A 25,469-nucleotide genomic window follows, 5' to 3' on the forward strand; every position below is an offset into this window, starting at 1 on the left:
ACGAAGGTGGCGCTGGCGGCGACGGTGCTGGTGGAGACGGCGCGGACGGAGGCGAGGACGCAGCAGCGGCGGCGGCGGCACGGGCAGCGGCGGATGTCGCGGGAGCCGAGGCGGCGGCAGCGGCGGCGGCGCGTGAAGCAGCGCGAGCGGCCGCGCGAGCAGCAGCAGCGGCGCAGGCAGCGGAACGAGCGAGAGTGGCGGCTGGGAGAGGGAGAGGCATTGGCCGGGGTGCAAGACCCCCGGCCCCGGCCCCAGCACCGGCGGACTGGGGCCCAGGGCGCCTACCTGCCCACCTCCGTGGAGTGGAAATGCGGAACACCTATAAGTTCAAGGCAAAGTTTTCTGGGGACCCCTCCGATTTCCCCACGTTCCTGGTGCACCTCCAAGCCTACATGATGGACATGGGGTTCACTTTCCAAGACGACGCCGAACGGGTGCGTTTCGTGGGGCAAGCCCTGGAAGGCAAAGCTGCCAAATGGTTCGTGGATTTGTACCGTTACCATCCCCAAGCCACCCGCGACTACAACCATTTTATGAGGGCCCTGCGTCAGATGTACGTGGAACCGTTTGAACGGGAGACTGCGGAGAAGAAACTCCGGGCTCACCGGCAGGGAAAGTTGTCTGTGGTTGAGTACGCCAGGGAATTTAAGGAGCTGGCTTCCTCTGTACCAGACTGGACGGAGCCCCAACGTGTGCTGGCGTTTGTAGGGGGCCTCAATCCCACTCTGGCTGACAAGTGCCTCCTCCTGGAAGACCCACTCACTGTCGAAGGGTGGGTCCAGCTGGCTGGAGAAATGGAAAACCGCTTGGAACGGGCCTCAATGGTGCAAGCCCTGGCCGGGAAAACCATGGCGAAGACTTCCACCCCGGTGAAGACCAAGCCCCGAACCAAATTGGAACCGGCGGAGCGCACTCGGCGCATGGAGAAAGGGCTGTGCTTGGGATGTGGCCAAGCCGGGCATTTCCTCGCACACTGCCCAACGAAAGCGGCATCAACCCCGAAAGCTGCGAGCAGCGCCCCATCGAAAGCCACGCCTGCCAAGAAAACCACCACCAAGAAAAGCACCAAATCTCTCCTGGTTCCAGTGGCTGCCGTGCCAGCGGTGGACGACTCGGAGGAGGGAAGCGGGCTGGAGGGCGAGGATCAAGCTGAGGAGCAGTCGGGAAACGAGGACGGTCTGCTGTAAAGGCGCCCCGCCAGCAGGCCGCCAACAGGGGCAAACGCGTGGTGAGTGATTCCCCCTTGCTACTCCTACCGGCCAACCTTTCTAACCCCAAGTCGGGGAAAACGGTGGGAATCCGATGTATTGTGGACTCGGGGTGCACCCAATCCCTAGTGAGCCCGGCACTGGCCGAGACTTTGGGGGTGGGGAAAGTGGCGCTGAAAGAACCCTTGCCAATCACCCAGTTAGATGGGAAATGCGCTCCCGGTGGGGAAGCCACGGCAAAGACTCGCCCCATGGACTTGGACATAAAAAAACATTGGGAGCAAATCCAACCTTTGGTGGCCCCTCACTCTGCCTTCCCATGCGTGTTGGGGTTGGATTGGCTGAGGGAACATGATCCCCTTGTGAAGTGGAAGGAAGGGACTGTGGAATTTACCTCCGCCGCTTGCGAGCAGCACACGCGGCAGCAGGGTCCTCCGAGATCCGGGGTGGTGGCTGCCTTGGGGGTGGGGGGGGACGCGCTCCCTCCTGAATACCGGGACTTTGGTGATGTGTTCGCGGAGGTGGAGTGCAACCAGCTCCCCCCCCACCGCAAAACTGACTGTGCCATCGAATTAAAGAAGGGAGAGCCTCTCCCCAAAGCCAAACTGTATTCCATGAGCCCGCGAGAGATGGCAGAGCTTAGAGAATTTTTGGATAAGAACCTAGCGAGGGGTTTTATCAGACCAGCCACATCTTCCTTGGCAGCCCCGGTCCTTTTCGTAAAAAAGAAGGACGGTTCGCTGAGGTTGTGCACCGACTACCGCGGGTTGAACGCGGTCTCCACCTGCAACGCCTACCCGCTTCCCCTGATAAAAGACTTGCTGGGCCACTTGGGGAAGGCGCGCGTTTTTTCGAAACTGGACTTAAGGGAAGCCTACTATCGAGTTCGGATCAAGAAAGGGCATGAATATTTAACAGCTTTTAATACGCCCCTGGGGCAGTTTGAATACACCGTAATGCCGTTCGGCCTCGCCGGCGCTCCGGGCGTGTTCATGAATATGATAAATGAAATTATGCATGATTTATTGTACCAAGGGGTGTTGGTTTACATTGATGATATTCTTGTGTATTCAGAGAATGTTGAGAGTCATACTAAGCTGGTCCGCGAAGTGCTCCGCCGCTTGCGGAAGCACCAGTTGTTCGCTAAATTGTCAAAATGTGAGTTCCACCGCGAGGCAGTGGAGTTCTTGGGTTTCCGGGTCTCCCAGGCTGGGATCGAAATGGACCCTGGCAAAGTGCGTGATTTGCTGGCATGGGAGCCTCCCCGCACCAGGAGGCAATTACAAAGTTTCTTAGGGTTCGCTAATTTTTACAGGACCTTCATCCCCAACTTTGCCAAGGTTGCGCTGCCCCTCACTGACTTGTTAAAAACCAAAGGGGGGAAGACGGCAAGCCGACCTGGGGCGCCTCTCTCTTGGACTCCCTCCTGTCAGGAGGCGTTTGACAAACTAAAGCTGCTATTCACGTCTGAACCGGTGTTGGCCCATGCCGACCCCTCTAAGCAATTTACAGTACAAGTAGATTCCTCGGACGTAGCAATGGGGGCCGTGATCCTCCAAGAGGGGGGAGACGGGAAATTGCACCCCCTGGCCTATTTATCAAAGAAATTTTCAGCGGCAGAAAGAAATTGGGCAATTTGGGAAAAAGAGGCGGCTGCAGTGAAATTGGCCCTTTCCACGTGGCGGCATTGGCTGGAGGGGTCCACAATCCCGTTTGTAGTCTGGACAGATCATAAAAACCTTCAGGCACTCAAACAGCCCCGCTCGCTTTCAGCCAAACAAATGAGATGGGCGGAGTTTTTCGCTCGTTTCAACTTCTCCCTAAAGCATCTTCCTGGCAAACTGAATTTTTTGGCTGATGCACTATCGCGCCTGCCTCAGTACAACAGCAAACGAGACCCATTGGTAGATACCGTCTTTACTCCCGCCCAACTGGGGATGGCCGCTGTGACGCGCAGCCACACAAAGACTGTTACGCCCATCCCAGGGGGCTGGGTCCAAAAGGACTTGTCAACTGACCCAGAGTTTTGTTCCCTCCGCCCTGATTTGTCTGAGAAGGGGGGGCTCTTTTTCAAAGGCGAAAGACTCTTTGTGCCTGCCGCGGCCCGGGGGAAGGTTTTGAAACTTTGCCACGATGCTAAAACCGCTGGACATTTTGGTTTTGTGAAAACTCTGCACCTGGTCAGGAGACAGTACTGGTGGCCATCCTTGCGCAAAGATGTGGAGAAATATGTGCAGGGGTGCCCCATTTGTATTGCTTCAAAGCCAATTGGGGGCAAGAGGAAGGGACTTTTGCAGCCGCAGCCCACCCCCTCACGTCCATGGACTGATGTAACTATGGACTTTATTACAGACCTGCCCCCCAGCCAAGGGAACACCGTCATATGGGTTGTAGTGGATGCTTTTTCCAAACAGGCTCATTTCATCCCCTGTACGGGCGTGCCCTCAGCACCAAAGCTGGCCTCTCTTTTTATTAAACACGTGGTACGTCTGCACGGGGTCCCGACACGTGTCCTGACGGATCGGGGCCCCCAGTTCGTTTCTAAGTTTTGGAGGGAGCTTCTTAAACTATTGGGTGTGGAGCAAGCCCTCACCTCGGGCTATCACCCGGAGTCAAATGGCCAGACCGAGAGGGTAAACCAAATCCTGGAGCAGTATTTGCGCTGTTTTATCAACCACCAGCAGGATGATTGGGTTTCTTTATTGCCACTTGCTGAATTCGCCTACAACAATGGGGTCCACTCCTCAACTGGGGTATCGCCCTTCAAGGTGGTGTATGGAACTGATTTAGTGTCAGCCCCCACTTGGGGACTTAGCTCCGCAGAGGTCCCTGACATAAATAAATGGGCAGCCTCCATCAGTACGGGCTGGCCAGAAATCGTTGCTAGCCTCAAGGAAGCCAAAGATGCCTATAAGGCTCAAGCTGACAAGAAGAGGGTACCTGCCCCTGATTGGAAAGTGGGTGATTTAGCCTACCTGTCTACCAAGAACTTAAGGTGCCAGCAGAAATCCAGGAAACTTGGTCCAAAGTTTGTGGGACCATTTAAAGTGGTGAAATTGATAAATGCTGTGACTGTGGAGCTAGCTCTACCAAAAACTTACAGGAATGTGCATCCGGTTTTTCATTCCAGCCTGCTGCGAAGAGCTCCAGCCCCGGACGAGTGGCACCCTCCTCCATCTATGCCTGTTCCAATTTACATCGATAAGGACACCCACTATGAAGTCAACCAAATCTTAGACTCTCGCTTGCATAAGGGTCGCCTTCAATATTTGGTCGATTGGAAGGATTTCCCCTCTGGGGATAAAGAGTGGGTTGAGGCTGGGAATGTGAAGGCACCCCGCCTTCTCCGGGCTTTCCATCGAGCATTTCCTGATTGTCCTCGCCCGGTTGATGCCGGCTAGGTGGAGGAGTGAAGTTTGTTTTAATGCGGAGGGATGTCAGGATTGTAGAATCTCTGTCATAAATTAGCCTGAGTTCCTCCATGTCAGTTATATTACTAGATGGGGCCCGGCGCCTGCTAGTCCCGGCCTTGTAGTTTGTAAGCAATAAAATAGAATAGTGATGTTATGTTAACCTTATCTTGTTATGGGCAGAAAGGGCTGTTTGTTACCTCTTTCAAGGATGGGAGTTTGGAATCCTGTTTTGGTTTCACATATGTCTTTTCTCACTCACCTCCCCCCCTTGGGAACTGTCAAGTTTTGGGCGGGAGAAATGTATTGATAAGCTGAGGCAAATCTGGCTTCTAGTCAGATTTGACTTTTCAGTCCATTGCGTGTAGTGCTAATCAATAAAACTATTTTTCTTTTGAATAAGTTTTGTTGTGAGTTTCCTGTGCGCTTGACAAGGATGTTATCACAACTTCAGTCCCCAAGTACTGAGCCATAGAAATCATTTGTTCTCTACACATCCAGAAATCTTCTGTAGGGGAAGCCAATGATTAATCTCCCACCATTTGATCTGGGATTGGATTGCATGCTGTACTGGGATCATCAGGGTCAACGGTCACTCCCTCTCCCTTCACAGGCATAGGAAATCAAGGTCGGCACAATACTGTGCTAATGGTGAGTATAAGATCTGATGATACAAGTTCACATCCCTGGGGCGAACAAAATTGTCCTTTTCATCTTCCAGCTAGCCTGTCAATATTAAATATAGATGTGATGACCATTTGCCCCAGTTCTAAAAAAATGTTGTGGTTACCCGCTGCAGGATCCCTCTACATTTTGTCCTCCGAGATGGAAACTGAAGAAGATCTCACATTAGTGTTGGAGTCAGTTCTGGAGTCCGAGGGTGGGGTGCAGCTTTGGGTTTCTCCATCGTTTTAGTTTTAGTCTTTTTAGTAGCAGTTCAGATGGAGCCTCTTGGATTGAAGGGAAGTGTAAACACAGCCAGACCTGTTGTCATACAGAATCAGGAGACAAAGCCAAGCATGTCGATGCTGAAGAAGTGGCAACATATGATCTTTCCAGAGCTGACTTAGAAGAAGGTTCTGAAACCGTGAGGGTTTTCTCCCACAATGTTGCCTTCAACTTTGATATTCTATCCCTTCTAGCTTAAGGGGTGAAGTGTTGGCAGACCTCACAAGCATGGACATTCTGCTTCTCACCCAAACAGAACAGACACAGGTCATGTTCATTTGTTTGGGTAATTTTCGCCTCGCAAAGAGAACTTTCTGAGCCAAAATTGCATCAAGTTCAAACAGAAGATTTCCTCACCGGAATGAAGAATGTAGACTCACTACTCCATGAGTGGCAAAAGAGGAACTGAGGGCAAGTATGCTTTTGTGTGGGAGCACATGGTCCCCTGGCATGAACAAAGAACTTAGCTTTGGTACACATTACCCTAGAGCTGTGAAAACCTCTCCGATGCCAGGCTTGCACATGCACAGTCCACATGTGGGACTGCACAGAAGATTGATGATGAAGCTGCAGTTCTAAGCAATTTTGAAAATCTTTGGCAAAAAATTACCTGGATTCTTAGGAATAAGCAAATGAGTTAATGGTGGTACCAATGGGGGGGGGACTATTGTGGAAATGACACTGGTCATTGTAGGAATAAATCTGTGAATTCACACAGAGCGATTTTGCACGGGCAGAAAAGGCCAGGCCGGCATCCATATGGCAGCAGGGCTAATTCCTGCTGCTACACGACATCTGCACCAGCCCATCCCCATCCCAGGCCTAGCCTACCTTAGGGGCCTTCGTTGTCCTGGCAGGTTTATGAAATACTCCCTTTGGCTCCACGGTGCTTTGTGGTGCCAAATTGGGCATTTTTTTCTTTGCATGAAGTTGGGATTGCATTGTTATGCCCCGGCCACATCTGTGGGAACGCAGAAATAAGGATCCGCTACTGAAATCAGTCCCGTGGGGACACAGGAAGTGGCAGAGCATGCTTTTCCATTGCAACGTACCAGCGGCAGCCTGTAGTGGCTGCCACCTTGCAGAATCGGTGATAGAATTACTATTTGAGATACGATGAGAATAACAAAAGTAATACAATGGAGATATTAATAGACTTCCCAGGTATGAAAAAATACATGAAAGTAAACTAAGGGATCAGGAACCCTAGGAAACCAGCTTTATGGGGACTGGATCTTCTTGAGAAGGACAAAATGCTGACAGAAGCTGAATCATAGTTAAAGGAAATAAAATTAGGGGAGGACTGAAACTACTCACAACCTTGCGAGTTTACAGAATCTTGGACATGAATAGTCTGATGGAGGATTACATAATATTTTTCTGTGATTCTTTGTGAGTTCCTGCTTTGTACAGTCTGATGTTAATGGACCTGACAAGGCGGAGGGGGGAATCTGAGGAAAACTGTCCTGTTTTAGCCTGGGGTGGGGAGGGAGAAAGCTCTGCTTTCAAGTTTCAAGTTCCAAGGAAGTTATTTTAAAGAAGTATGGCTCCTCCCATCATGCAGGGCATATTGAGTCTTGATAAACAAGGCTCTAAACTGGAAAAGGACCCTTCTCTGATATCAAAGCCATTGCTTTTGAAGAAAGATCTTGCGTAGGCATGTGTTCTTAAATAAAAATAGGCATGTATTATTAAAATATTTCTATCCCACTTTTTAAAATTTGTTCTGGTTCCCTCATATGTGAACTACTCCAAAAAGAATATTTAATGGCTCCCAATTTGTACTAATTCATAAAATAGCTTTAAAAAGTCAAGTCATCATTACTTGTTTTAAAATATTCTGTCATATGACTGGAAATTCTGTTTACCTTAAATACATACTGCTTCACAAAGATATCAATGGAATAGTTTCAGGAAGCATTGAATATTGCAGAAAGCTAGAAGCAATTCAGTAACTTTGAATTACTATATACAGTGAAGGAAAAAAATCTTAAAATTAGTATTTTGCATTAGGCAAATGCTTGCTTTTAAAAATTATTAGCTTATGGTAATGAGATGTGTGAAATGATTAGAATCATATGGTTAATTCACTTTATTCCTATTTTTAACATTGGATCATTCATAGTATCAGCTCAGCTCTCAGTAATTATTAGCTGCCTCCTAGCAAGGCTCTCGTAAAGAACTAGTCAGAATTTTCTATTATATATCACTGCTGAAGGTAAGAAAATTTTGCAGCAGACTATACTTTTACTAAAATACTTGTGGAATACTATTCACTCTTTCATTGTTCTCTAGAGAAGAGCTCCTTATGTATTCATTGAATATAAAAGTGGCTTTTCCCCTCTACCATAATCTAGAATGTAAAACAGTGCATACACTCCTTTCCCCCAATTCAAATGTGTTAAGCTTGTTCGTCTCTCCTTGTACTATGGAAACTTTACTAAGACAGCTGATCAGCAACTACAGTTTTGGACAACCAATCTTTTGAGGCTAAATTCAGATAGTAAGGAACATGCTGTCTGAATTTTGCTTTGACAAATTACTCTGCTACGTTCTCTGAAACTCTAATTTATCTCACAATGGGGGGAGAAGGCAGAGTAGCAACTGGTTCCTTGGGTGCAAAAAGGGATGCAGGCTGAACTAACCTCCTTGTACCAGAAAGGTAGGACAATACTGTCACGGTCTGTGGTGGCGGTCGCTGCAGGGCTACTTCATCTCCTTAGCTTCCTTAGTACGTAACTTTCTGCAACGCACAAAATCTTTACCAAATGTGTTTAATTATTAGAAAAAAAAACAAGGTAATTCTTCATGACAGGATGTGTTGATGTTAAGCAACTTTATCTGGCACCATTTCTGAACATTCTATAAGATGCAGCCTTCCTTATTGTCAGTGAGCTACAATTTTCCTCCCTAGATGAGGTTTCAGCAAAGGTCTCTGGTGATCTGCAGTGGAAGTGAACTGAGAAAACTGATCCAAATCACTATTTATTTAAACTTTTTCCACTTATGTTATTTTCTTCTTACTGAAAACAGTGAATCTTCTTCCAATCAATAATTCTAATGTGTTTCAGTTAAATTGCAATCATTCTCAGATCTAATTAATGTTGGGACTCCCAGCTTTTATAGCTTTGCTATGGGTTGGGTAGAAGACAAGTGATATATTATCCAAAGTCTGTAAAACAACAGAATATTCTGATTGGAATGGAGTCCATTGCACAGTTACATCTCTGTTATAGACTCTCTTCCTTTGCTTAGAATAGCCTCAGAGGGATCGAAAGCAACTGATTTTCCTACAAGATGAGGGAATTCTCAAAAGCAGGAGCTACTGGATAATACCTGTGCCATTATGTTTATTTCATGTATATCAGTAAAATATTCTGGATTTCCATGAGAGTAATCTACAGATCATTCAAGCTAAAATGGGCTGTTTTCAGCATTATTTTTTCCTTTAACTCTTATTTGTAGTACACTTTCAAACCAATTAAGTTACATTTTTGACTATTATTACTTTTCTGCTATTGAAAGTCCTTAATTTAATTCCGTTAGCCCATTTATATTCCATCTTTCTAGCAATTACACATACAGCTCTTTACATCTAAATTTTAAGATAAGCCGCTTGAAATACACACACACTTCCCACAGGAATCCAGCTATCTTTATGAACATAGGTGTCATCTTGCATCAGGGACTTCTGACAATAGTTCCTTAGAAATATTCTTGATTAATTGCTCTTAAGATGAAAGGTATATATATATATAATATAAATTATATAAATATAAATATAAAATGTTCCAAATACTGTTGAGGGAATAATGACCTCCTAGAAAATTAAAACAAACCATGTAATTTTATGTATCATACAGGGCAAACCCAATGTTTCTTTAATGTTCCTAACCTATGTCTAATGAAACGGTTAACTTATAACACAGTGTAAATGGTTCTGGTAAAGGCAAATTTCAGAATGATACAGCTTCCTGCTATTATTACCTCAACAAATGTTCTGAAATGTTAGAGATTATGGTACAAACTAAAAATACTATTTATTTATATATTTTATGTAATCAGTCCACAACCATTAAAAAAGTCAGTATTTATAAATGATGTAGCAGAATATAACTGAAATCCAGCTAGGTGGCTTCAGTTCTTTGGTACATTTTATGGAGTATATTATATATGTGCATATGAAGCTCCCATAAACTGAATAAGCCCATTAGTCCATCAGTTTGAGTACTCTCTACTGGGATTGGAAGAGGCTGTAGAGGTCTTTCAAATAATCTACTATCTGCTTCTTTTAGTTGGAAATTCCAGGGATAGAATTTGGGACCTTATGTAGGACAAACAGATGGTATATCAAGGGCCCATCTATTTAAAAGAAAAGCCAGATGTACAATATTAGTCTTCAGTATTTAATATTTTAAAATAGTTTTTATCTATAGGGCGGACAAGAAATACCTGGGAGGGGGGTTAACAAAGCAGTTTTTCAGAAAAATGTACACATTTGTGTGGTTTTTGAAAGACATCTACCTGTTAAGTTTTAACCCATTTTTGCGCAAATTAATCCTTATAGACAACTTTAAAGGCAAGCTAAAAGCAAGATTATTGCTTCATTTTCATTATTGTCTGTTTTCTTAAGCTGAACTGTAGATTTGAATAATTTTCAAATTGTGTTTCAGTATATTCTGATGTGGGCACAGGCTCCCCAGTTTGCTCACAGAAGGCCTTCCGTTTTCGAAGACTTGTGCGGAGACTTCCCATTTGAACTATCTTGTATGTATATGTTAATTATACAATCTATGTTTGGTACTGCTAAGAATTCTGCTTTCATTTACCATAGCAGTGTTTTTCAAGTTTGTTGGCTATGGATTCCCTTCTGCCCTCAACTCCTCAAACCTTAAGTGAATGTTTGGAGATTCTCAAGATACATGTAACCTGCTGTTGAATTTAGGAATCTGGTGACTGGGATTATAGGAGAAATTCTGTTGAGCCTTAAAAACTAACGATTGGCGGCACAACACACTACTCTGCTGCAGCCAAGATAACAATATAACTACCCCTCTGGAATAATTAACATTAGAAGATGGATAATTTGTCTTGGATGTTCACCTAAAGCCACTCAGAGGATACTATAATTAAAACAAATAGTTGTTCTTCCAGTTTATGCTGATATGGTGGGGGCACTGATCCAGTCACAAATGTAATAAGGTCACCCTCATAAATCTTTTCTAGATCAAGAAAGGTCCTTTGCCAAAAGTCGTTCCACCAGTCCAGCCTGCTAGGAGGGGAAAGGGCTACCTGCCTTAGGACTCTAATCCCTTACTGAAACTCTCGTCACTCCTTTTCTGTCTGAGAACTGCTGACTTACATGGTTTATTTTAATTAGCAAGCACAACTTGTTTTGATATGGCAAGCCCAGTTCTTGGACAGCTTAATTATTTTTTTCAAAAAGAATATTTTTAATAGACCTGTATCATCCCTCTACAAAGGGCCATTTGTCAAGTCTTTCTGCTGGTGATGCCAGTATCAGGTGTGATACCAAAATGGGGAAAACTAACAGCAGCCTTAAAATTAGGCATTTCTCATATAGTGAAGGAGACACTGCAGATAGCTGTAAGTGCTAAAAAGATGACTTAATAGCAACACACAGGTAATATGAATGCCTTAACTGCTAAATTTCTTAGGGATTCTTTGAATGAACTGTTATACAACAGCAGCTTATTCCTTTCTCAACTCACTTGTTTGATGCGGTCTGGATTGACGGTGGTCTGAGGCTGTAGAATGCTAACTGGTTCTGTCTTGGCCACATTTTGAGGCATTTCTCGAATTTTTTCAGCAATGAAGCCATGAACTGCATTTAGTGCTTCCACTGTTCCCTGGATCAGACACACCCGCTCTGTAGTACCTTCAGAAACAAAGAAAGCACATTTTTGTTGTTTTGTTTTGAAAATGTCAACTTAATCCACACACTTAGTAAACTGTCGCCCTTTGCCTCACCTTGTTTCACCTGTCTGTGCAAATGAAAAAGCAGGTGGGGGAGAAAACCTAGGAAATACAATGACTGGATCAAGGGATGCCTATGAACTCATACAATGGACTGACTCCTTTGCATATAAAAGTAGAACAGTTTTTTTTTGAGAGATCTAATTGAGCCTGATGAGTCTTGAGAGCCTCTAATTTATAAGGAGAATTTCAGTAGGCAAGACTGGTTGTTGCAGAAAAGAGGACCAGAAGAGCCCATCTATGTGGGAAGCAACACTGAACACTGAATATGGAGATTGGGGAAAACCTGGAAGTGACATCAGTTCACTAAAAGAATTGCTGGAAACTCCATAGTTGAATTTACTAACATCACTTCTAGGATTTCCCATCAGGGTTTTTAAAAAATTCTCCCACTGGCCTCCAGAGCTGTGGTAGGAAATGGGAGTCAGGGGTGAGAGATTTCCTGCTGCCTGGCAAGAAAGTGGAAACCCAATTTTTCTGGTTTGAATCCTATTTGCTGTTTATTAAAATATTTTGAAAACATTATTTATTCCTATTTTGTCATAGTAATATTTTGCTGCACTTTAATCCTGCCCTTCTCCCAAAGAACTCAGTTAAATTTTATCCTTGACAAGCATACTAAAGTGGTAATATCAACTATTCCACCCCCTAGACGCCCCTCCCCCCAAATCATTTCCTAGGTCTCCTAGTCCTAGGGAGATCGTTGGCCTTCACTGAATATGCAGAGCAAGTAAGTCTTACTCTGCTGATGGAAAATTTAGTTTGGATCTAATCCTAAGTAAAGCTGTAGGATGGCAACACATACAAAGCCACTGTGAATCTCAAGAATGAACATCTGGGGCTGAATCAGAAATTATACATGGATTCAGAAGTTTTATTGTCAAATAGCAATCACAGTAATTTTGTCATATTTTGATTATGTCTGTTAATGTGTGTGTGGATGTAAGACAGCTATCTGAAAAATTTCACAGCCTACCATTTGTTGAGTTTTTTGGTTCTTTGTTTGCCCTCCCTCATTTTATGAGAACTTTGCAGGAGCCATGGATATAAGGCTATTGAGTGAATTAAGAAATCTGCATGATGCTGGTGTTTCCAGGTATTGCTCTAAATTCCTAAGTATATCAAACCCCTTCAACACTGCCAGAAAGTCTTGCATATCACTGAAGAGTTTAAAGATCTCAGTTATCTTCTGATGACTAGGAACAGGAACCTTTCTCCCAAAGGTTCAAACTCTAATTTTCTTGGATGCTTTAGGATACTTTGGGTTGTTCCTGCGTTAAGCAGGGGATTGGACTAGATGGCCTGTGTGGCCCCTTCCAACTCTATGATTCTATGATTCTCTGTCATGCTTATCATTAGAGATTCATTATCTAATGCAACTTTTGCAAACAAATCTTATCATGTATATTTTGTATGTCAATATAAAGTATTTACTTGCATACATAGACCACATTGTGCACACGTTAGATAATGCAGTTTCAAGTAGATTTTCCTGTTTCACACTGGCAGATTCAGCTGCAAAAGCACACTGAAAGTGCATTATCCAATGTGTGCAGAATGGGTGATGCAGACATCTGTCCAACATACCTCTAGTAGCCCTGGTGCATGTGTACAAACATATATACATATGTAAATAGACTCTGATTAAAATGAATAGGAAATTCACTCCACAAGGTGAATATTCAATACCCAGAAAATGATCCCTATACCTGTTTATACAAACACATTACAATAATGTGATTCAGGAAGGAAGAGGAGTGAAGACATGCAACATTAGATATGAGAATTTAATACCTACCTTTGATAAATACACTGAGCCAAATTTTAAATACACAATATATAAAGAAAGTTGGGCTCCAATTTATTCTGCCCTCCAATTTTGCACTGGAAGTTATACACTAAAGCTGACATACATCAATAGGTATATCTCCCTGCCATAACACAAATCCAATATATTAAAGTAACATTACCAGTTAGCACATCATTTTAGAATTCCAAATGAAAAAAAAATGATCATCATCTTGCACCAGTTTATGAACAAGGGTAACTGTGCTCCAAAATAAGTGCATCAAATCTTAATGAGCTTGTCGATAGTGAAATTCAGAACACATTTGTTGAACTGTGGGAAGAAAAGTGGCTAACAAGTAATTGGAATAGAACCTTGTACAACACAAGATATTGTCCATGCCCCAGACAAGCAGTTGCTAGTGTGACTGATCACTATTCTGCTAAAACCAAACTATCACAAACTAACAACAACAATCCAACCCAAAAAACACCTCAAACCAAATAAGTACCATAACTAGACTACTGGCATGGTTGTAATAAATTGAAACAAACAAATAAAAATTCCTTCCTTCCTTCCTTCCTTCCTTCCTTAGCTGCTCCCAGACTAGCTGGCTCATGGTGGGTTACAGTACTTAAGAGACTACTCTGACAGTTGGGCAGTGACAATTTCCTTTCCTTTCACATATGTGAAAATGGTTACAGGAAGTTTCAGCCTAATCTCTACTTCACAAAAGGTAACATGACTCCATGGTAATGAAAGGAAGAAATGGCAGTAATTATTTTAACTACAAAGGGAAAATAATGTTAAGGCAATCTCTTTTGTTTACAATAACTATGAAAATAGGAAAAAATAGCTCCTTAAAAATACTTCAAATTAATAAACATGTTCCAAAGCTGCCATTTATTAATATGAATTGGCTAATAAACAAAAGACATAAAATAGAACACAAAGCCCAATGTTTTCCTTAAAAGTCTACAATTTCAGGATATAATGGAGAATAATATTATGGAATAGTACTCCTCAGAGGGAAGAAGCCAACAACACAATTCATGTAACACCTTCTCCCAAGGCCACACCATGGGGTGTAAGCTTTTGAAATCCCCAGAATTCTTCATCAGACCAGATGTTACAAAATAAAAAGAGGAAGAAACACACAGATTTTAAGCAGACTTTTTAGTTAATGGTGTTAAGGAGCCCTCATGCCAAACCTCAGATTGTGGCAAAAACAGAATAAAAACTCAGTTATGTCACAAATATTGCCTCTTACAGATATGACATATCTAATTTAAAGTTTACAGAGGCACTTTTGTATAGGCTGAAATCCACTTTCCATTATTGTTTTCTTGTAATTTATACCTTTGAAACTTTGACTCTGGAAAGCTTAAACCTACAAAACTTTGTTAGTGTTTAAAGCACTACTGGAGTCTCCTCTAGGTGTTCTACTACACACCAACACACTGACCATCTGAAACGATAATTTGTGTGAGAGTGTTGAATTGTGAAATCTGGTACTTATTTACCGTTTACGTGCCATTTATTTAAATCGAAATAAACATTTTCAACAGCAAGTTCACAATAGCATTAATTGTCCAAAATTAAATGAGTCTCATCTTCGGCCATGACCCTGGTGAAACGTTCTTCTGAACGCGATCAGAGCACTGTGGGACCTTAATGACATCTGGAACCACTAGCCTCCCTGCCAGAAATACATCAACTGCATATAGCAAAAAAGGGGGCCTTTCGGTGCCCCCCCCCCGTAATCTCCCATATGAGAGATGGTCTTGGGCAATTTAAGTATTTATTCTCTAGTTTTAGTATTTTAAAATTTAAATTTCTATTTTGTATTTTACTGTAATCTGCCCTGAGTGGAAAACAAATGCAAATTAAATAAATAAATAAATAAATAAATAGAACAATGAATATTAAAACCTATCTCAGTGTATTAACAGGCTTTTAATTATATATGTAACAAGAAAAAGCCATAATCTTCTAGAAAAGCCTGAAATGCAAATCTAATTGTTCCATGGATACACTTCCCTTTTCTACATGCTCTTCTTTTACAGAACTATTGTGGTTCCTGTGTAAAGTGATCTACTTCCAAGTATGTACACCAGGGAGTCTTTTGGCTGAAGTATTAATTGTCTACTATATGATGGGAAGTGATGTGGATTGATCAATGAAGCTAATGCAAGTGTCTTTTTCTCAGTCAAAACACATTTATACAAAAACACGGATCAGTTTACATAGAAGATCTTGGATCTGACACAAAGAGCACTTAAAAGGATGAACACTATCCGAACAATGGAAACAATTCAGAAGCCAAAGAAACATTTTATCAAACTGCAGGTATTCTGTGTGATGTAATGTTTAAAAAGACTGGTTAACATATCATATGACATCATAATCCCAAGCTTAGTTAAGTAGAAATCACTGCTACTTGTTTGACTAAAACTGACAGAATGTAAGATCATTTTAAACTTTCACTAAATAAAAGCTGAGTAAATAAAATATTTGCCACCTGGTACCTATGCTTCTATACATATGGAACAGCTATTTCATTATCTGAAAACTACCACTGTTCAGATAGCTGTCTGAACTGAACTAGGGAGGAACTGTTACAAATATTTATCTTATGTCCTTCCCTGTATCTTCCTCTCTAACATTCTCCCCCAGGCAACTCTGTGCTCCTTCCACTTTTCCTATTAGTTATTACAAGTGGGAACCCACAAGGAGCTCTCCTCTTGTACTGCTTCCCTTTCCTTTCAGGGTTGCCAACCAGAAGATAGGTCCTGGAGATCTCCTGGCATCATAACAGATCTCTCAAACAACCTGTACAGTAAGTAGGTCAGACTAAAAGTATGTGACTGACCAAAAATCACCCAGTGAGCTTCTACAGCAAAATGGGAATTTGAACCAGAGTCTCCCAGACCTTTCTCTGATGCTCTTACTGCTACATCATACTGGTTTTCATTGGGTAGCTGCTGTTGAACAGCAACAAACAGTACTTTCCCAGCTATCTGGCAAAACTTCTCTGGGCAGGTATAAAGATCCTCAATACAAAGTATATTACTTTGCATTTGATAGCTGTACTGAAAGGACCCATCTAAAACATAGAATTGATTTGCTTTTCACTTAGAGGGCTTAAAATCTTATGTAAGCACAGGGCAATGTATCTTGGAAATACTGAAAAGAAATGGTTCTTGCTTGAATGTAAAACAAGTCAAAGGGCCAGAAGCCTGCAAGAGAGGTAAGACAAAAGGTGTCTTGAGAACCGAGAGAAATAGGCAGGGAATTGGCTGGAAAGATAAATACAATTCTGTCTTCACCATGTTGTATGACTGCCAGCTCACCTAGGAAGAAATGTTAAAAGAGAACACAAATTGTCAAACAAGTAGCTAAAATAAAAAGATGCATTTGGGGTATTATCAAAAGGTCATCAACCTTCTATCTAAATAAATACAAAAGAAGCAATGTATTACATAATCATCTCTAGAGTTGCATCAACTGGAAATTTAATCCTATATATATGTTACTGGCAAATGCACATGCAATACTGTATCATCCAACCAGAATAGCTCAAACATCACACTTTGCAAGTTCATGGTGGCAGGACATCAAGCATAATCTATGAAAAAAAATTGCTGGTGCAGAAAGACTTAGAATCAGGCCATAAAAAATCACTATAATCTAAATAGTAGAAAAAGCTGAAAGACTTGCCAATCCTTTGAATTTCTTTTAATACATCTCTGACATAGTGTATCAATGTATATTAAGGTAAAATATTAATGTCTATTAAGATAAAATCAAGGTATACACACTGCCACCCATACAAATGTACATGGTTACCTAGAGACATAGCACCATTTTGCCATGGCATTTTAGGGGCTGAGGGATAAACACTGTAGGTCTTCCATTTGCAAAAATTATGGAAGTCAAAATTAACAAATCTTTTAAAAACGCCAAACTGATTTTTTTATTTGCAATTGATTAAGACATTTTTATCATAAATTTTATAACAGTTTTAACTTGTCAAGATATTTGTTTCTGAGTAACATAAATCTACACACACATACCCATTCCACACAGATATATTAATATTTTAACAGCGCACAAAGTGATAATAAGTTTACTGTCTCAAAGTCTTCTCATATTAATTTGAAAGTACACAGAAACATCTCAATGAAGCTTCCAAAGATGAATGTATGTTAGTACTGATGTTCATTCTGAAAAATGACATGCAACCTATATTTACTGTCCTATATGAATTTAAGTCAGACATAACTATATTTCATGCTTTAGATACTGAGTAAAAGTTTTTAGACTGGATTGCAAAAAGGAAAAAATGTGAAACTGAAAAAAACAAAAACAAAAAAGCTAACACAATAGAGTAAAATGACAAGTGTTTCTGGGGGTTCCTAGAGAAGAATGACATCATTTACAGTTTTTTTCTCCAAAAGTGAATTCATGCTGTTGTTGTTGGCAGTTCTTTTCATTTTTTTTCTCTCACTGGCCACTGGAGTCATATAGGCACATAGTTACAACAAACTGCTATTTTCACTTTTTTCATGAACTAATTTAAAATTCACTACAGAAAATAAACAAGTCGTTATGTTTATCAATGTAGAGCTGTACATATAAGGAAAAACAGAATATTTTTACGGCATCTGCAAAGAACTTTTAGATGAACATATACACTTTAGTTTTTTAAAATAAAAATCTCATTTTGCAATTACAGCTTTTATGCCATGCTACAGTAATATGAGCCTTTGTCAATACTGCCTCCTACACAATTACTAAAGGAAAAAAGCCCAACCAGCTGAATAGTAAAAATGCTTTTAAATTTTGTAAGAATTGACGCATCTTGTAATTTAGAGTGATAACTAGTCAAATCTCTTAGGAAAAATATTTCTCCAGAAATGCCTCGGCTCACTTTAAAAGCTTACATAAAATCTTGGAAATGCTTTACAGATAAGGCTATATAGACACAATTCTAAGAAATTTACTCAAGTCACATTTTTAGAGATATACTCTGGAAACTGCTAAATCAAATGAAAGTTCCATGTTGTCAATTTCCTTCAAAATATAATTAGATTATAAAGGATTAGGATTAGGATAATATAATACTAGCAGGGTACATGCATTTACAAAGGACTTATTTCCTTTCCCCCTCTATTTCTTTCCCAAAAACATCATAGATGCTTCCCCCTTTCTGGCTTCCTTTAGTCCTTTCCACCCACCTGCTAATTTTCCTTTATCTGCCTCCCTGTTTTCAACTTTCTCTCCTCCCCCCTCCCCCTCTGTGAAAACTGTGGATGAGTTACATGGTATTGGCTGCCAGGATCTGGTGCATGGCAGGGAACATGATAGAACTGGCAGGAGGCAGCTAACTTTTAAGTTGCTTTACTTGAATTTGCAGAGGAATGCTCCTGCCATGTGGAATGGTTTTCCTGAGGAGGACTGGATATCTCCCACTCTCCTAACTTTCCACAAACTATGCAAAATGTTACTATTCAATAGGGCTTTTCTGCATAGGTAATAGGGTTGAACTGTACAAAATAGTTTTACAAATGAATACATTAATAGGGACTGGGGTCCATATTGCTGTGTATGGCTTATTGTTAGTAGGATCCGATTTATGTAACTTATGTAAGTCACATGACTTTGCGTCATGTGAATACTAATATTATGTTTCTGTTCTTTCTGCATTAGTTCCTGAATTGGTTCCTGAATGTCACATTTCGTTGTCGTAACTTACTATGTGTAAGCTACTTTGAGTCCTTGTGAGAAAGGTGGGCTGTAAATAACAAAGTGAGTTTAAAAAAATTAAATTAAAATCTATGTGAGAATTTATGCTTGCTATTCAAGAGCAATGTTAATTATGCCATAAGACACTAATCACCAAAATACAGATAATTATTAACTCTGCTGAATCATCAGATGGAATCAATATAAGACACAAACTGATTATTGAATGAGAAATGACCATTAATATATAACACATCAAATTGAAGCCAAAACCCCAAAGCCTTCTTTGGAGACTGAAATTGGAAAGAAAGCTACTAAACAAGAGGGAAAAAATTACAACTGAATTCATTACAGACTATTCAGCCAAAAGCTGTAAAGGGAGGCTGGGTGGGAAGGAATTAGGAAAATAAAGGCATATTTTACTCAGCACCCGAAGGTGTAATCTATAGACAAAATGAGACTTTATCAGTATTTAGAGACTTAAAAACAACCACCACCAAACACAATACTAATTTCTGTTCAGCTACTTGTTGAGCCTTCTACAGATTCAAACAAAGCCAAAGTCATATAATGTAAACAAAATCAAGATTTCAGTTCAATATGAAACCATGCACTGGACAAAGGATAAAGATACATTTGCATATGCCCCAAACTAAAAAGACAGTCAGGAAACACACAAAGAAAGTCTTCAAGGACAAGAAGTTAAAAAGGCAATACTGATGATGGTAAACCAGGCATGAGAAATATAAACAATAGAATGGATTGGAACACTTGGTAGAAACTATGTATTATTCTGGTAGTCATCTGGAATCTGAAAGTAATGTACAAATTTCAGCTCATTTATCAAATCACAGAATCAAATATTTATTGCCAAGTAAAAGAAAAAAAAACTAATTTGGATAGGCCCATCTATTCCTGCCTAACCAATATCCTCCACCCCCCCAATTAAGTAATCAGTGAAGCTCCCTTTCATATAAACACAAGTTAAACTTCAAGTGTTGCTTCCAGGATAAATAAATGTACATGTAATACATATGGCAAAGCCTTGTAATAATTTAACAAGAGAAAACATCACAAAATAAAACAAAACATATTTGAGCTATGTAGTATGCCAGACTAAGTGTGAAAATTTACATCTATCCACAGAAGGTGCAGGATGGAGATGTCTTCAACAAGCTTGCAACAGGTAATTCTAGATTCTGCCAAGTACTCATTAGGTCAAAACCATTACCCTAATCTTCCATTATAGTCATTGGGTAAGTAGAGTTAGACTCTATACCATCAGGATGATAGATTTTCAGAGCCTGGTATAGCTATTAGTGATATCAGGCATAGGAGGCAAACAACCATGCATCTTCAAGTAATAAAGGATGTTACTCTGAGGGCTTTGACAGCACGGCAATTAAAAAGAATACTTTCAATAATGGAGACAAACAACAAATGCTACCACTGAGGAGAGAAGCAAGTCTTTCTAACCCTGAATGGGGTTCTAGGCGTGGTGGCAATAATAATGAAGTTGCAAATAATGAAGTGAGGGCTTCAGCTTAATTTCTCTGTTTGGCATTCTTGTTCATTTTGTTAAATCATAAATAATCCACTGAGAAATTGTAACAAATACATTTAATTATAAATGCAACTTTGAACTAATTTTTATGAAAAACCATATACCATACACACTCTTTGACACTTTGGCAGTAGATCTATTTTAACATATATAATGACTGCTAAAACTGAGGAAAATGCATTACTATGATGCATCCACTGTGTCAAATTTTGTTGATTCTGCATGGAATTAGGGGTACATTTTTCTCTTCAAATCTTCCTTACAGTCTTTTATAAAAATATAAAACCCAGTTACAAACCCAACAATATTATGACTGTGTCATTACATCATCTCCCCTTTCACTCATAGCTAGGAAGACATGCCATGATATCTGACAGAAAGCCTCAGAGTCAAGGAGGAGGGGACAAAGAGAGAGGGAGACAGCCAGGTCAGCTTCATTGGTTGGCATTTGTGTGTGTGTGTGTGCATGATCCTTACCTACTGTTGTAAGCATACTATCATTTGTTAGAGCACCTCTAATGATTGTCTCCAAATCCAAAAGAACCTGTGCAATTTTGTAATTTTGTAGAATGTTTTTGGCAAATCATTATCGGGGGAACGGGATGGACAATGCATTATGCTAATTAGCTTTCCTGAACTCAAAACTCAGATTTAAGTGCAGGAATACCTCACAAAGCCATTGGCAAACATTCCTCTGTGTCTAAATTCTGGAGTGGATCAAGTAATTCATAATGGATTTCTTGTAATGCTATGTGGCCTGAGGAGTAATGACTGGATAAGAACATCATCATGCAATATTCTTCTAGGCTACAAGATTAGGTATAATCTGTGAGAGGTTTCCCTAGATTATACAGATTCTGCATTTCTAGTGGGAGTGATGTTACTAGCGACTTGCAATTCCAATAGCCAATGACTTTGTGAGGCAAGACATAGTAATAATCCAGGCATATATACGTTTTTTCCACAATGAGGGCTCTAGTTACAACCCAGTGGAATTTCATTCTCTTTGATAAGAAATCATTTCTTGAAATAAACCAGGATTTAGCAGATTTAGCAGACTTTAAAAACACCCAAAGGGATCATGTTATTTTTGAACTGGGACTGGAACCTGCTGTATACTCTTAACAAAATGTCTCTCCTCAATCCTGAGACTTCACCTCATATTTCAGCTGTAATGGAACATTTATCCAGAGGAACTAATTCACTAGTTGTCAGAGGCTTGGAAAGGAGTAAACAAGCCTTCTTTCATACTCTCCCTCAACTATGGCTTCCAAGTTGAGGGGATGCCTTCCTCTAATGGGGAACAGTGGTAGGCCCAGCCAGCTCTCTTCTTATTTCCTTCACCACCATGTTAGAGGAGAAGAGCAGGCAGTGGTTTCCTGTCATGGTAGTGGGGGGGGGGGTGAGGATACTGGGTGCTGCTGTGTCTGTGGTAATTGAAGAAGTGAGGTTAGTAGGGATGCCACACCGCTGGGAACTTGAGGAAGAGGATAAGGGTAGTGTCCTCTGCTGGCTGTGGTGACTTCCTGTCAGGTAGATGGGGTGGCTAGGAGGGTGAATGGCATCTTCCAAAGTGGGGGCAGTTGCTTCACAGCATACCTCAGGAAGGTCAGGTCACCAAAAGTGCTCAGCCTGGCCCTGCTCTTATTCCTTCCTTAAAGACAGCTAAATGTAGAAAATATTGGCCAATAATTTTAGGACTATGCACTTTATATCTTGAAAGCAAAACCTGCTTCAGCATATGAATACTTGACAATTAATTACTGAGTCACTAAACTGCTTTCACCATCCTTGGAATTCTAATGCTGCTCTGGTAGAAAAACTGCTGACTCTGAAACAACATGCCTTCTCTATTATGCACTGCCCTCCTCTTATATTGCACATTTCAAATACACTCAATCACAGCTTTCCGAAAGGCATAATTAAGGATACATTTCCCCCCACACTGTCTTAAAGCTTTTATAACATTCAAAAGTACATTTTCTTTTTGCTTATCCATTTCATATAATTTGAAAGCTGTCTAAGAAGTATCTTTATATTTTCAGGTTCTTAGATGTACACAATATAATACAAAACCGAAGGGGCACTGGGACTCTAATTTAAACATGTAGAGCAGAAACTGCACCTTTTTCTTAATAAACAATCACTGAAGCTAGGGCATTAGAGAGAGTAACTCTGACAAGTTTCTTTATTGAATTTCTTAGAATAAGCACACTATTATTAGTTTCTGAGATTTATATCCCATATACCAGTGATGGCTCAAATCAATTTACAAAAAATGTGTAGAATAGGTACTTGCATTATAAATAATCTGGATCATTTATGAAAACTCATTCTCTTATTAGCAGCGTATTACTTTATAATGCCTTTTTGAATTTCATAAACAGACTCTTTTTAAAGGGGGTAAAAAATTCAAACAAGTTTATTATGGCCCAAAGTTCTTTTGTAAGGTCAACAATCTGAGTCCAAAAGAGACTAGAGCAGAGTCTGCACTTACTTTGTTTATTCCATTGTGGATCCTGCTGAATCCAGATCAATTAGAACTCGGGTCTTCCTCTCCCCCTACCCACTGAAACAGAAAAGTGTTCTGCACATGGTTAGGGAAGCTCAGAAGGGCAGGGGGGAGCCAAGTGCAGCAGGAGCCTCTTTCTTTCTTTTCTTGAATGGGGATGGGGGGGAGAGGACTGGAGACAGCAGAAGAGGGAGAAAAAAATCAAGAGGCAAATCTCTATTGAGAGAAGTTTAGGCTTCTGGAGCTTCTGCTGAGAAAAGTTAGGGCTTCTCCTTTAGGACTAGTTAGGGCTTATCCTTTAAGCATGGAAACCAGGAACTGACGCCCTGGCCAATCAGGTCTTCTCTACCATGGAGTTCAGGAACAAATTCAAAATAGCTAGAGCTCTGCATGATTTCTCATGCTTTCTCAATCTGATTCTTCAAATATTGAAGGTTATATCCACTCTATGATGTTGCAGGATAAAGGTAGAGTCACTCCGGATCAATCATGCTTGTTGCAGAGGGAAAATTTAAATAGGACAAAATCAAACTGGAAATCGCATTCAGTGGAGATGGCAAGGACAGAATTGACCTGGGATTGGAATAAAAGCTCCGTGCAGACTACACCTAGGTTATAATAAACTCATTTTGGAACACCTCTTAATGTTTTTTACTTCTTTTTCGTTTGCCCATAGCTGGGGGGACTATTTATTTATTTGGGAAGCAGACACCTGCTTGTGGCTGATAACAACAGAATTTATTCTGTGTCTTTGTTCCAGTGTCATACTCAACACCTCAGTTTCTGTTGGGATCTGATTATGTATGTAGGAACATGCCTTAAGAGATTGTTATCATCAATTACGACAGGCAAATGGATGCAGAAACCAAAACCACACCTTCTTTTAAAATTCAAACAAGCATCATCAGGCAAAATAAGATCAAGCCCCTTTACATGGAAGAGATGAATGTGTATAACTTGTAAAACTGATGCAATATGACTGTTTTGTGTGTTCGTGAATATGTCAATACAGAAACATATATTTGACAGCAGAAGCCAAGGGTTTCTTAACCCTTTCCCCTCTGGCTGTTCTTCCACTAATTCCCTCCAAGCAATTATGAGCAGAAAAAAGGCTGAATGAGAGACATACATATTCCATTGTTTGTCTACTCTTATTTGCAGCTTCTTAAGGCTGCTTTTCGTTTCTAATTATCAGGGAAAAGTTACATACAGTGACAAGTGAAAAGTTACATACAGTGATCCTTAGGGCTGATCCTGTGTTGAGCAGGGAGTTGGACTAGATGGCCTGTACAGCCCCTTCCAACTCTATGATTCTATGATTCTAAGTAACATCAAATATGAATTCAGAAAGGAAATAAAGATGAGCTTCCCAATCTTTGCAGTAGGGGGCATGAAAAACAAAACAAAAAACACAGTATTTTTTCAAGTTGAAATGCCTTAAATGCCTTGGAATCAGACTTCAAGCCAAGAGTCTTCGCAATTTGTAATGAACTGAAACCAAGGCATTTAAAGGGATCAAGATCTCCAAAGCTGCAAGAAGTTACAGCCTGGAATTAAGAAGGCAAATGCCTTCTCTACTCCGGCTTTCAGTGAACTGATTCAGAGGCATTTCAAGGGATTGTAGTTCCTATAAATGGACTCAGACTTGACTCCAAGAGGTCTCTCTCCACTGTATGCAGACCTGGCTGAGAGAGCTACTGCTGCAGCCGGTTCAAACCTTGCTGCAGCAGAAACTGTCCCCAGGATCTGCATGCAGTGGGCTCTTGCCGCCACAGACAGTCCTGGGAGGATCAGCTGGGGCAGCGAGAGTGGAGGTAAAGGTAAAGGTATCCCCTGTGCAAGCACCGAGTCATGTCTGACCCTTGGGGTGACGCCCTCTAGCGTTTTCATGGCAGACTCAATACGGGGTGGTTTGCCAGTGCCTTCCCCAGTCATTACCGTTTACCCCCCAGCAAGCTGGGTACTCATTTTACCGACCTCGGAAGGATGGAAGGCTGAGTCAACCTTGAGCCGGCTGCTGGGATTGAACTCCCAACCTCATGGGCAAAGCTTTCAGACAGCTGCCTTACCACTCTGCGCCACAAGAGGCTCATAGAGTGGAGATAGAGCATTACAAAATTATGCATAGGATAGAGAAGATAGAGAATGAATAATTTTTCTCTCTCACAGTACAAGAACTTGTGGGCCCTCAATGAAATTAATGAGTGATAGGCTTAGAACAGATAAAAGGAAATACTTCTTCAGCCAAAGCATAATCAACTTGTGGAACAACCATTGGTACTCACTGTGAAGAGTG

At 41.0% G+C, this 25,469-nt stretch overlaps 1 protein-coding gene across 5 annotated transcripts in view; it reads right to left on the reverse strand.

Moving 5' to 3' along the window:
- Positions 1-25,469, reverse strand: part of NOVA1 (NOVA alternative splicing regulator 1) — a 171,570-nt gene that overhangs the window by 38,406 nt on the left and 107,695 nt on the right. For all 5 annotated transcript variants that reach the window (XM_077323000.1, XM_077322998.1, XM_077322999.1 and 2 more), the window contains exon 3: positions 11,299-11,465. In XM_077323000.1, the coding sequence (XP_077179115.1) occupies positions 11,299-11,465 (167 nt within the window). The remainder of the gene's footprint in view (positions 1-11,298; positions 11,466-25,469) is intronic.

The sequence above is a fragment of the Paroedura picta genome, chromosome 2 (assembly GCF_049243985.1).
Source record: "Paroedura picta isolate Pp20150507F chromosome 2, Ppicta_v3.0, whole genome shotgun sequence".
Lineage (NCBI taxonomy): Eukaryota > Metazoa > Chordata > Lepidosauria > Squamata > Gekkonidae > Paroedura > Paroedura picta.